This window comes from Hemiscyllium ocellatum, chromosome 3 (assembly GCF_020745735.1).
Source record: "Hemiscyllium ocellatum isolate sHemOce1 chromosome 3, sHemOce1.pat.X.cur, whole genome shotgun sequence".
NCBI classification, from domain to species: domain Eukaryota; kingdom Metazoa; phylum Chordata; class Chondrichthyes; order Orectolobiformes; family Hemiscylliidae; genus Hemiscyllium; species Hemiscyllium ocellatum.
The window spans coordinates 34,004,006-34,017,536 of NC_083403.1; the positions used below are offsets into that span (position 1 = coordinate 34,004,006).

Here is a 13,531-nt window from a genome sequence, read left to right on the forward strand (position 1 = left end):
TGAACTTTATTCCTGACCTTATTTACAAATAGAGTTTAAATTCCAGCTGCTTTGTGAGATTTGAGCTCATGTCTCCAGGCAGTTAGTAGAGGCCTCTATGGTTTCTAGTTACCATAGTACAACCATTCCTAATTTCATGAGTCAAGTCCAGCCTTATCCCACCTTAAGATTTATGCATGAATGAAATAGATATCTGGGCCATTGGAGAATCTATGAAACTGAATATGATTTTCGTAGATTTACTTGGCTACTCTGTAGGACAGTCTCCCAATTCGGAGTCTAATTTGCAGGTTTCAATCCCTTAATGGTTTAAAGACTCAATTAGGTCACCCATCAAACAATGTTCACAGGAATACAAAGCAAGTTTAAGTGTTGGTTCCTCTTATGCAATACAACTCCCTTGACATAAGGACCAAAAACGAATTTACCTTTTTGACTGCTTTTTATATGTCTGCATTAGCCCTTTATAATTTGTGTTAATGGATACTTAAATCCTTGTAGTACACTTTGCATCTTCTAGTGTTTCATCATTAAGAAAATGTTTGAGATTGTCTGGTCCTTGTATTACTTCCATGTGCCCCTACATTGAACTTCCTTTGCCATTATTTTACTCAGTTGATCTGTTTAAATCCTTTTGTAATCAGTTACTTCTATTGCAATACTTGCTGCTCAGCCTAATTTTGCGTTATCTATAAACTTGAGTACACAACTTTATTCCTTTATTTGAATCATTAACATGTATGTTGAAAAGTTGGTGTCAAATGTGATGGCAGACTTCAGATGCTGTGCAAGCCAACTGAATAAGACTTTTACAACGAACCTCAGAGTGCAAAAGTGCATGTCTTCATATCAAAATAGCACTAATTAACGTAGCTTTGGGGAGGTTTGTTTTTGATATGTCTGTAGAAAATTACGTCATGAAAGTTAAATTTAAATTAGATGCTATAGAGCCATATTTTTGATTTGGAACACTAGACCCTGTAGTGAAAGAGCACCATGCTCTTCAACAAATTAGATTTATGTTTTAGACTTAAAAAATACTTATTGAAGTTTTACTTGTAAATGTACAGTAGCTTGTTCATTTGAATTGTAATTTAATGCTTAGAGAATCATACAGGTTTTCTCCACTGTAGGTAAATTTCAAAAACTACTAGCTTCAGCAGTTGTATAATCAGTGCTGTGATTGCATTGTCAGTTTGATTTATGATAACTGAACTATTTTTGATCTTTGTTGAATCAGAATTAAATTAAAGTCTGATTTGAGCTTTGCCCATACTGACCAATGCGCGTGGCTCAGTGGTTAGCACTGCTGCCTCACAGCGTCAGGGATCTGGGTTTGATTCCACCTCGGGCAACTATCTGTGTGGAGTTTGCACATTCTCCCTGTGTCTGCGTGGGTTTCCTCTGGGTGCTCCAGTTTCTTCCCATAGTCCAAAGATGTACAGGTTGAGTGAATTGGTCATGCTAAATTGCCTATATGTTCAGGGATGTGTAGGTTAGGTGCATTAGTCAGGGGTAAATGTAGAGTAATAGGGTAAGGGAATGTGTTTGGGTGGGAGGGTCAGTATGGATTTGTTGGGCCGAAGGGCCTGTTTCCATACTGTAGTGATTCTATGATGGTCCCATCTGCCTGTGTTTGGCATTTGATCAGCCATACTGACTTTGCATGATCAGTTTATATACTTCTAATGCCTTTCTATTATATCTTTCGTAATAGACTCTAACATTTTCCCAATAACAGACATTAAGCCAACAGTCCTATAGTTGCCTTTATTTTTGTCTCACCTTTTGAAGTGAAGGTGCTACAGTGGCAGTTTACAGTGGCAGTTTTCTAAACTTCAGCTACAGAATAGAGAAATGAAAACAATTGTTATACTACAGCTATACATGATATATTGGTTCGTCAAAAAAAGTAAGAGTTAAAAAGACAAATAACACAGTCTCTCTCAAAGGGCTTTCTGCAGCAGACCATACAAGGGCCTCAACATGGTCTGACCGCTGGCTGCGGCCAATGGTCTATGCTGTGCCGTTACCGCCTCACTTCGCGCTAGGTAATTCCAGTCACCAGCATCCATGCTCCAGGGTAGTAGTTACTGATGTCCCTGCTCTGGGCTGCTGGTATCTCCACTTCAGGCTGTTGAATGCTGATTCCACTTTGGAGGCTGGGGCTGGGTGTCAGAGGCTGAGAGAAGGGAGGAGAGGGGGAAGCGAATAGAGAAAAAGAACAGGTAGAGTGGAGGAGCTCTGGCTGGAGCGTTCCACTCCTGGAAGATTACAAATGTTAGGTTTCTCAAGACACGAGCCAAGGTGTAGGAGATGAACAAGGATTATGGATTGACTAATAGAAGACAGAGTTGGTTTAAGGGAGGTGCTGAAATTACTTACAATATTTGTTATTGACTGGATGAGGAAAATGAGTGTGCTGCAGTCAGGCAAATGGAGTGTTGGCCTTTATTTAAAGGGGAATGAAGCATAAAAAAAAGTGCTGTCTTTCTAAAATGATACAAGCCGCTGGTCAGTTGACAGTTGGAAAACTGTAAACAGCTTTCCTAACTAAATAGCCACTCACCCCCAAACCATTAAACTAGCGCCATTAGTCAAAATAGATCCTTTTGGCACACCACTAGTAACCGGACTCCAGGCTGAATATTTTCCATCAACCACCACTCACTGCCTTCTTTCAGAAAGCCGGTTTCTAATCCAAACTGCTAAGTCACCCTCAATTCCATGCCTCTGCATTTTCTCCAACAGCGTAGCGTGTGGAACCTTATCAAAGGCTGTGCTGAAGTCTATGTATACCACATCAACTGCCCTCCCCTCATCTACATGCATGGTCACCTTCTCAAAAAACTCAGATTAGTGAGACACGACCGGCCCTTGACGAACCATGTTGACTATCTGAAATCAAATTGTTGCTTGCTAGATGATTATAAATCCTATCTCTTATAATCCTTTCCAAAACCTTTCCTACAACAGAAGTAAGGCTCACTGGTCTATAATTACCTGGGTCATCTCTGCTGCCCTTCTTGAACAAGGGTACAACATTTGCAATCCTCCAGTCCTCTGGTACTAAACCTGTAGACAATGATGACTCAAGTATCAAAGCCAAAGGCTCTGCTATCTCCTCCCTAGCTTGCCAGAGAATCCTGTAATAAATCCCATCCTGCCCAACAGACTTGTCTACTTTCACTCCTCCTAGAAATGGATAAGACCTGTTCGTAACTAATCTTGATCCTTTCTAGTCTAATATCTCATACCTCATTCTTCTCCTCTACAATGTTCTCCTTTTCCTGAAAACCGGTGAGAAATGTTCGTTTAGCACCTCTCCGATCTCCAGACTCAACTTCCCACTTCTGTCTTTGACTGACCTTATTCCTACCCTAATCATCCTTTTATTCCTCATATACCTATAGAAAACTTTAGGGTTCTCCTTTATTCTGTTTGCTAAAGATTGCTCATGTCCTCTCTTTGCTCTGCTTAACTCTCTCTTTAAATCCTTTCTAGCTGATCTTTAACTCTCTATCGCCCCATCTGAACCATCTTGCCTCATCAACACGTATGCCTCCTTCTTCTTCTTAAGAGATGCAATTTCTGTAGTAAACCACAGTTCCCTTACCTTATTACTTCCTCCCTATCTGACAGGGACATACCTATCAAGGACACGCAATATCTGTTCCTTAAACCAGTTCCACATTTCCATTGTCTGCATCCCCTGCATTTTGCTACCCCATTCTATGCATCCTAATTCTTGCCTGAGCATGGTGCATCATCAGTAAATTAGACAAGATCAAAATTCTGAGGGTTAGATTAAAATACCAGGTATGAAGGGTCTGTTGTATGAGGAGAGGTTGTAAGAGATTTGGGCTTGATTCTGCAGTCTGTGCTCAGCTATCTGCTCTCAGATGAGAGAGTACTTTGGCTGTCACAGTTTACATCGACCTTCTCATTTAAAAAGGGGAAAAAAATCTACTGTTACCACTCGAGCACTATCAGTCAACTAGTGCTGGAAATTTGGTATGCTGCAACTCTTACAATGAAATAGCCTGCAACTGTTATGAGTAATGGTCATTTGCTAGTGATATAAATTCACAAGCCTGCCTTTGGTGGGCTTGTGAATGTATAGTTGAGCAAACACACTTAAAAAAACTGCCCAAAATAATTTGATTTATTTGACCTTTTTTTAGGGAGGTATATTTTGCAAAGTCTTGAACCTACTGAACAATCAGTTCAGCATTGTAAACAATGTTGTAAACACTTAAATAATCAAATGTTTTCAAGATTTATTTCCTTCTGATTTCAGGATATGCCTTCTCAGAAGATGGTGAATATTTTGCATATGGACTAAGTACAAGTGGGTCAGATTGGGTAACTATCAAATTCTTGAAAGTTGATGGTGCTGTGGAGCTTCCAGATACCCTGGAGAGAGTGAAGTTCAGCTGCATGGCTTGGACCCATGATGGAAAGGGAATATTTTACAATTGTTACCTGAACCAGGATGGGAAGAGTGATGGTAAGTTGAGGTTCTATTGGAAAATATTATTAAACTGCACACAACTTCAAATTTTTGTATACAGTGATAAATATAGAGCACAGCTAAAATACTTTGAGTGGCATAAATTGGGGAATGGTTTTTAAAATGTAAACTCAGTCTATATTTATAACTGAACTCGAGGGCCTTCAGAAAAGAATAACAATAAAATTCACATTTTAGTATCTACTGTGTATTTAATAGTTTCTGTTTTTAAAATCATGGTAGTCTATTAATATTATGGTTGTCTTTGTAAAGTTGGTACAAATACTGCTAATTTATTTTGTAGACCTTTTCAGAATTGCTTAAAATTTGTGAAAGGGAAGTTTTAATCATTTTGTCAACCCACTTGTTGATTTGAAGGTGTACACTTTGTTAATAGAGATTAATTGCTTGCATTCTTACGTTCTTTATTTCCATTCGTGCTGACTGAATAGACTATTCTCTTGTTAATTTGAGTGCATATTTTTGCTTGAAAAATTGTATTGCCCAGTAACTCCCAATCAACAATTGAAATAACACAGTCAAGCATCTGTCATTAAAAATAGAAATACAAATTGTCTAGTAATTTGGTCAAAGTGATTGATGAAATGCCTTGATTTTTATTTAAGGTGTGCTACTTATGAAGCTGAAGAAACGATTGGGATTAATAATTTTCTGAAGTCAAAACCTTTTAAGTGTTTAACTATTTAGGACTGAAACGAGCTTTTCACATTTAGAAAAAACTATCTTGGCCATTTTTTGAAAAACAGTTTCTAGAATTTGCTTGATCGGTTACTTTGGAAACCATCCTGAGTTATCTTAATGTTCACTTAAAGAACATCCTGCAAACTAGCATTAAAAACTTCAGATGTTAGGTAAAGATACTAGATTGTCTTGCATTTTGCCTTTTAATTAGTTGACCTTGACTGCATTATGGATAACAATGGATCAGGCATTCCTGTTGTTTCTAAATTTATAGTTTCATAAATATTTTGTCCAATGTTAGCATAGTTACCTAACACTGTTTCCATTTGTTTACTGGAAACATAATGGACATCTGGGATATTTATATATTTGCAAATATTAGCTTTATTTTGAAGAAATTTTTTTTCATGCATAGAGGACTTCATATTGAGTGTTAATTGTTAAATTCACAGTTTCAGACGTAAATTGGATTTAAATACAGAAAATAGTATGATCAGGCAGAGTCTGGTGAGATTGACAGGGTTAGTGACCTCGTCAGAACTAGGGCAAATTAATTGCTGTTATGTAGATAAATAGAAGAAGATGGAGAAAAAATATAAAGAAAAGAATGTGGTAAAGCAAAAGACAGAAGAGAAAAGGTATAGAAAGCAGAAGGAGCATGGTTGCCTTCTTAGTAAGAAATGAAGCTAAATTGATAGCAAGAAGTAATATGAAGTCAGAAGGAGTAGAATTGTGTGGAGAGAATTGAGGAGTTGTAAAAGAGAAAAGACCCAGATAGGAGTTATGTACAGGCCTCTTAGCAGTCCTCAAGATGTGGGGAAGAAAATAAATCAGAAATAGAAAAGGCATGTAAGGAAGGCTCAATTATAATAATCATGAGGAACTTCATTATGTGGTGGGACTGGGAAAGCCAGGTTGGTAGTGAATCTCGAGAAAGGGCATTTGTGGAATTTTTGAGTTTTTTTTTGGAGCACCTTGTGGTCGAGCCCATTGGGAGCAAGCAATTATGGACTTAGTGATGTGTAATGAGGCAGACTTACTTAGGGAGCTTGAAATGAAGGAACCCACTGGGGAACAATGACTGTAATGTGATAGAATTCATCCTACAGTATGAGAGGGGGAAGGAGGAATTTGATGTTGTAGTGTTACAATTCTGTATTCCAGTTCAGTAAAGGTAACTACAAAGATATGAAAGAGGAGCTGGCTAGAGTTGATTGGAAGACCAACCTAGCAGGGAAGATGGTGGAGCAGCAATGGTAGGAGATTCTGGGGTAATTCGAGCAGAAATTCATCCCATGGAAGAAGAAGCAAACTAAAAGGGAGGATGAAGCAACTATCCATGATGTGGGAAGTCAGTGACAGGATAGAAGCATATCATGTGGTGAAGATTAGTGAAGTCTTTTTAAAAAAAACAGGAGAGGAAAATTGAAAAAGTTCTAAGATGAGGAAAAGATAAAATATAAGAGTAAACTATCTAGTAATATACAAGAAAGTTACAAGGGTTCTTATTTTAGATATCTAAAAGGTAAGGGAGAGGCAAAAGTAGACATTGAACTGCTGGAATATGAAGCTAGAGAAGTAGTAATGGGGAACAAAGAAATGATGGAGGAACTGAATGGGTATTTTGCATCAACTTTTGACTATGAAAGACACCAGCAACAGACCAGATCTTCAAAGAGAGTCAGGAGACTGAGGTGAGTGTAGTGGCAATCAGTAAGACAAAGATACTGGGGAACCTAAAAGGTCCAAAGGTGATAAATCACCTGGACCAGATGGATTGCATCCCAAAATTCTGAAGGAGATAGCTGAGGCGATTGTAGGAGCAGGGGTGTTGATCTTTTAGGACCCACAGGAGTCGGGCATAGTCTCAGAAGGTTGGAAAATGGTGAATGTAATGTTAGGTAGTTAGGAGTGCTGCTCCTTTAAGATAGGTAGTCAGATGACCCAGAAGCGCAGAGTTTGGCTCCAGTCGAGAATTAGCTGAAGAGGTGAGAGCATCATCAATAAAGTATTCCTGCTCTGTTTTACCATTGGTCCACCTAGTGTATAATTCATGGTTCCAAAGGAAGTACCAATACCCTAACTGGTGATGATGATGAGATCTGGCCACAAACTGCATGCAAACTTTTTTTATGTGGAGGACAATTGCTTGGATTTCGGAAACGGTGGAGGATTGAGGTAATGTAGAGGCAGGTGATTGCAAGGGAACTCTTGATGTGGTCAATTCCAGTAAAATGTTACTCACAGGGAAGTGAGCCAAGAATGGCAGTTGTGAGATGACTCATGCGGGGACTCAGGCTGACAACTGCAGAAAGTGAGGACTGCAGATGCTGGAGATCAGAACTGAAAAATGTATTGCTGGAAAAGTGCAGCAGGTCAGGCAGCATCCAAGGAGCAGGAGAATCAACGTTTCGGGCAGAAGCCCTTCAGGAATGAGGAAGGTGTGCCAAGCAGGCTAAGATAAAAGGTAGGGAGGAGGGACTTGAGGGAGGGGCATTGGGAATGCGATAGGTGGAAGGAGATAAAGGTGAGGGTGATAGGCCTGAGGTGGGGGCGGAGAGGTCGGGAAGAAGATTGCAGGTCAATAAGGCGGTGCTGAGTCCGAGGGTTGGGACTGAGATAAGGGGGGAGGGGGTGGAGATGAGGCGCTCTTCCTCCAGGCATCGTGTTGCCATGATCTGGCGATAGAGGAGGCCAAGGACTTGCATGTCCTTGTGGGAGTGGGAGGGGGAATTAAAGTGTTCAGCCACGGGGCGATTGGGTTGGTTGGTGCGAGTGTCCCAGAGGTGTTTTCTGAAACGTTCCGCAAGTAGGCGGCCTGTCTCCCCAATGTAGAGGAGGCCACATCGGGTGCAGCGGATGCAGTAAATGATGTTTGTGGAGGTGCAGGTGAATTTGTGATGAATATGGAAGGATCCCTTGGGGCCTTCCCAAGTGAGGGGGGAGGTGTGGGCGCAAGTTTTGCATTTCTTGCGGTTGCAGGGGAACGTTCCAGGAGTGGAGGTTGGGTTGGTGGGGGGTGTGGACCTGACGAGGGAGTCGCGGAAGGAGTGGTCTTTCCAGAACGCTGATAGGGGAGGGGAGGAAAATATATCCTTGGTGGTGGGGTCTGTTTGGAGGTGGCAGAAATGACGAAGGATGATACAATGTATCTGGAGGTTGGTGGGGTGGTAGATGCGGACAAGTGGAGTTCTGTCCTGATGACGATTGGAGGGGCAGGGTTCAAGGGCAGAGGAGCGGGAAGTGGAGGAGATGTGGTGGAGAGCATCGTCAGCCACGTCTGAGGGGAAATTGCAGTCTTTGAAGAAGGAGGCCATCTGGGTTGTTCGGTATTGGAATTGGTCCTCCTGGGAGCAGATGCGGCGAAGGCGAAGGAATTGGGAATATAGGATGGCATTTTTACAGGGGGCAAGGTGGGAGGAGGTGTAATCTAGGTAGCTGTGGGAGTTGGTCGGTTTATAGTAAATGTCCGTGTTGAGTCGGTCACCCGCGATAGAACTGGAGAGGTCTAGGAAGGGGAGGGAGGAGTCTGAGACAGTTCAGGTAAATTTGAGGTCGGGGTGGAAGGCGTTAGTAAAGTGGATGAACTGTTCAACCTCCTCGTGGGAGCACGAGGCAGTGCCGATACAGTCACGTGGCAGTGTAGCTGCAGAAGATAGACTGTTCCACATATACGACGAAGAGGCAGCATAGCTGGGGCCCATGCAGGTGCCCATGGCAACTCCTTTGGTTTGGAAGAAGTGGGAGGATTGGAAAGAGAAGTTGTTCAGAGTGAGGACCAGTTCAGTCAGTCAAAGGAGGGTGTTAGTGGAAGGGTACGAGTTGGGTCGGCAGGAAAGGAAGAAGCAGAGGGCTTTGAGGCCTTCATGATGGGGATGGAGGTGTATAGGGACTGGATGTCCATGGTGAACATGAGACGTTGGGGGCCAGGGAAGCGAAAATCATGGAGGAGGTGGAGGGAAACCTCATAGTCCCACAACCCCGCGCCACCCGTTTCTACCTCCTGCCCAAAATCCACAAACCTGACTGCCCTGGCCGACCCATTGCCTCAGCCTGCTCCTACCCCACCGAACTCATCTCTGCATACCTTGACATGGTCCTGTCTCCCTTAGTCCAAGAACTCCCCACCTACATTCGGGTCACCACCCACGCCCTCCACCTCCTCCATGATTTTCGCTTCCCGGCCCCCAACGCTAAATTCATATTGGTGGGAAGTAAGCCTTGAAATCCAGGTCCATTGCTCCATTTTGGAGCAATGGGACAAGTAATGACATGATGAAAATTGGACTTTGTGCACAGAACATTTGAATTTATTCTTAAAGGTGAACAACGTGGTTGAGGACATCATGGTACCAGTTTTCTTTGGTTCTATCAGGAGCAAGACCTTCATGATTCTAAGGAGTCTAAGGAATCTAGCAAAGACATTCCAAGAACAATGTGAAATGATAGGAAATTATTTCACATTCATGCTGCTGATGAACAGATTGTTTCCATTTTTACAAACGGGTACATTACAAAGGAGAGTCCATCACCCAATTCATGTCCATTTTAAAGAGCTTGTGGACATGGAATTCAGAGGGTTACTCCATGAATGCATTGCAGAACCATTTGGTTTGTTGTCTCCAGCACAAAGCCATCCAACAGAAGATACTAACAAGGAAAGACCTGGATTTCAAGGCAGCTTTCAAAATTGCTACCCCAATGCAGTTGGCTGCCAGCGAAGCAACCCAGTTAGCTGATGACACCCAAACGCATCAAGTAGCGGAAACTTGACAAAGTGCAAAACCAACCTTAGAGTGCCGTCAATGTGATGAGTGGCCACAAGGAGTCAATATGTTGGACTCAAGAAGCCCAGTGCCATATTCCTAAAATTGCCAGGTAGAACCCAAACAAGAGTAGGGGAGTCAGAAAGAGACAATCCTAACGATAACACATAAGGTACATGCTGCCAGCCAAGGAGTAGGCAGGGAGTCACCTGGGTCTACAGGAGAAGCAGAGTTTCACTTAACAGTACTGTCGGTACTGAATGCAACTGATTTGTTTCTGGGTTCTTCCCAAATTAGAGGAGGAAGACAGTAAAAATGGAAGTGGATTCAGGTGTAGTGGTGTTCCTAATTCCTGAATCAGTCTATATGGAGAAGTTGAGGGCACTACTATTTGAAGAATGCCAAGATTGTACTTCAGACATGCACAGAACAAGTGTTGCCACTGAAGGGTGAAAGTACAGTTAAGGGACTAGTGTGCAGACTTGCCACTTTACATCATAAAAGGCAAGCATCCTGCATTATTCAGATGCTCCTGATTATAAAAATTAAAGTTGAACAGGAGTGTGGTTAATAAGCTGGCGGACTCGCACATGAATTTGCAAGAGATCCTGGAGAAATACAAAGTTGTCTTTAAAAGAATCCTGGGGCAAATGAAAGGATTTGAAGCTAAATTACAGCTGAAACCAGAGGCTCATCCTCGGAGTCAGGTGCATCTGGTATCAAATGCCATCCAGCTTAAAGTGGAAGCAGAACTGGAACAGCTGGTGAATCTGAGAGCATTGGACTCAGTAACCATCAGTGAATGGTCCACTCCCATCGTTCCAGTCTTAAAAACAAATGTGAGGATTTGTGGTGACTTAAGATTGCAGTCAACCTAGCCCTGAATGTGGATGAATACCTCCTTCCACTCAGAAGATCTATTCTGTGGACTGGCAGGGGAAAGTTAAGTTTGAAAAATGGATCTGTCACAGGCCTACCTACGGATGGAGGTCTCAGCTCTTGCTGACCGGATGACACAGGATTTTTCCATTACAAGTGGTTCCTTTCAGTATCACATCAATGCTGGCTCTGTTGCAGAAGGATACAAGTCAAATATTAACTGGGTTGTCTGGCTTCAAGTGTTTTTTGGATGATATTTTGTTTACTGCATCCTCCAAAGAGGAGCACTTGAAAAGTTTGGAAGGAATCTAAAACGATTGTAGGAGAACTGCCAGCCCGTAAAAATTGAAATGAGTTTTTTTTTCAAAGACTCCATAGAGTACTTGAGCTTTGTAATCAGTGGTGAAGAAATACACAATGCGCCCAAGATGGAGGCTATTGTGAAGGCCTCCAGACCAGAGAATGTGTCTCAACGGAGATCATTCCTGGGACTGGTAAATTACTATGGCAATTTCTTGTCTGATTTGGCATCAGTGCTGAAACCCCTACATTAGTTACTAGGGAAAGGGCACTCATCAGAATGGACCCAGGAATATGAGGCAGTTTACTGGGAGGTGAAGCAAGCCTTAAAAAGGTCAGAAGTGTTAACACGTTTCGACCAAAGTTAACACTATAGTTAGCATGTGAGCCTCGCCTTGTGTGGTTGGTGCTGTACTGTCGCACCTCTGACCAAGTGGAGAGGAAAGGTCCATTGCATTCATATCGAGATCACTAACAAAGATCAAGGAGAATTTATGCTCAAGTCAAAGAAGGAGGATTGAGCATCATTCATCATTAAGAAGTTCACCCATTTCCTTTAAGGCAAGCACGTCTTGCTACTGACCGAACACAGAACTCTGACCTCTAACCACATGCAGGGATACAGTCTTTGGCATCAGCACTCTTAAAAAGATGGGCATCGGTTCTGTCAATTTACTCATGATCAAATACTGCTGCCATTGCCAGGGAATAAAGATGTTATGACTTGAACCTGAAAATTATGTGTTTTTCCCAGAATGACAAAGTGGTGGTGTGAGCTAATCAGGTGTGGAAGCATGACTCAGAATGACCTGGATTTTGACCCAAGTAATGGACTTAGTCCTGAGTGGGAGGGCCAGTCATGAAACCACCCAGAATGATGCCCTTCCTTGTCCAGGTCTTTGGAGTTCCCTGTATTGAATGGGTGTTTAATGTGGGGAGTGAGAGTTGTTGCTGAAACAAGTGCATCAAGGGCACCCTGGCATATGAAGGACACATGTCCTTAGTGGAGTGGGAGGGAGAGTTAAAGTGTTGAGCCACGGGGTGGTTGGGTTGGTTGGTCTGGGCAAGTCATGCAGGTCGGGACTCCTCCATCACCAGAACATAACACCACGACGGTTGGAGGAAGAGCGCCTCATCTTCCGCCTGGGAACCCTCCAACCACAAGGGATGAACTCTGATTTCTCCAGTTTCCTCGTTTCCCCTCCCCCCACCTTGTCTCAGTCGATTCCCTCGAACTCAGCACCGCCCTCCTAACCTGCAACTTTCTTCCTAACCTCTCCGCCCCCACCCCACTCCGGCCTATCACCCTCACCTTGACCTCCTTCCACCTATCACATCTCCATCGTCCCTCCCCCAAGTCCCTCCTCCCTACCTTTTATCTTAGCCTGCTGGACACACTTTCCTCATTCCTGATGAAGGGCTTTTGCCCGAAACGTCAAATTTCCTGTTCCTTGGATGCTGCCTGACCTGCTGCGCTTTAACCAGCAGCACATTTTCAGTTTGGATTATTATGGGCAGTTTTGGCCCCTGTATTTAAGGAAGGATGTGCTGGTTTTGGAGGGCGACTAGGGAGGTTTATAAGAATGATTCCGGAATGAAAGACTTGTCTTATGTGGAGTGGTTGAGGACTCTGAGTCTGTGCTTGATGGAGTTTAGAAGGATGAGGGGATATCTGATTGCAACTTAGAATACTGAGAGGCCAAGGATCTCAAGGACACAGCCTCCGAGAGAAGGTGCAACCTTTTGGAACTGAAATGAGCTGGATTTCTTCAGTCAGAGTGCAATTAATCTGTAGCAGTTATTGCCACAGCGGGCTGTGGAGACCAAATTATTGGCATTATAAGACATAAATAGATTCTTGATTGGTAAGGGGATTAAGGGTTACAGGCAGAAGGCAGGAAAATGGGGTTGAGAGACATATCTGCTGCACCATTTGATCATGCTGGATTCGATTGGCTGAATGGCCAAATTTTGCGCCTGTCTTTTGGTCACATTCAGCTCAATGATAGGCTGGAGCTTCATTTCTGAGTGATCGCACATACAAGTGTTATTTAGATACTGAAGTTCAATGCTGAGATTAAAATAATATTGATTTTGGATTAAAGATGTTATTTGTTCAAAAGTCAGGTAACAGCAGGGAAGAAGCTGCTCTTGAATCTGTTTGGACATGTATTCAAACTTTCATATCTTCTGCCCAATGGAAGAGAGTATAACCGGACTGGGAGGTGTCTTTGAGTATATTGGTTGCTTCCCTGAGACAGCAGGAAACATAGTTAAAATCAATGGATGGTTTGCATGATAGACTGGGCTATGTTCAAAACTGTGTAGTTTCTTGTGGTCTCAGACAGAGCAGTTGCCATATCAAGCTGTG

The 13,531-nt window shown here is 42.6% G+C and overlaps 1 protein-coding gene across 1 annotated transcript in view; it reads left to right on the forward strand.

The window, feature by feature from the left end:
• The window catches only part of LOC132836977 (prolyl endopeptidase-like), a 162,521-nt gene that overhangs the window by 36,437 nt on the left and 112,553 nt on the right, over positions 1 to 13,531 (forward strand). The window contains exon 5 of the mRNA XM_060856581.1: positions 4,301 to 4,510. Within this exon, the coding sequence (XP_060712564.1) occupies positions 4,301 to 4,510 (210 nt within the window). The remainder of the gene's footprint in view (positions 1 to 4,300; positions 4,511 to 13,531) is intronic.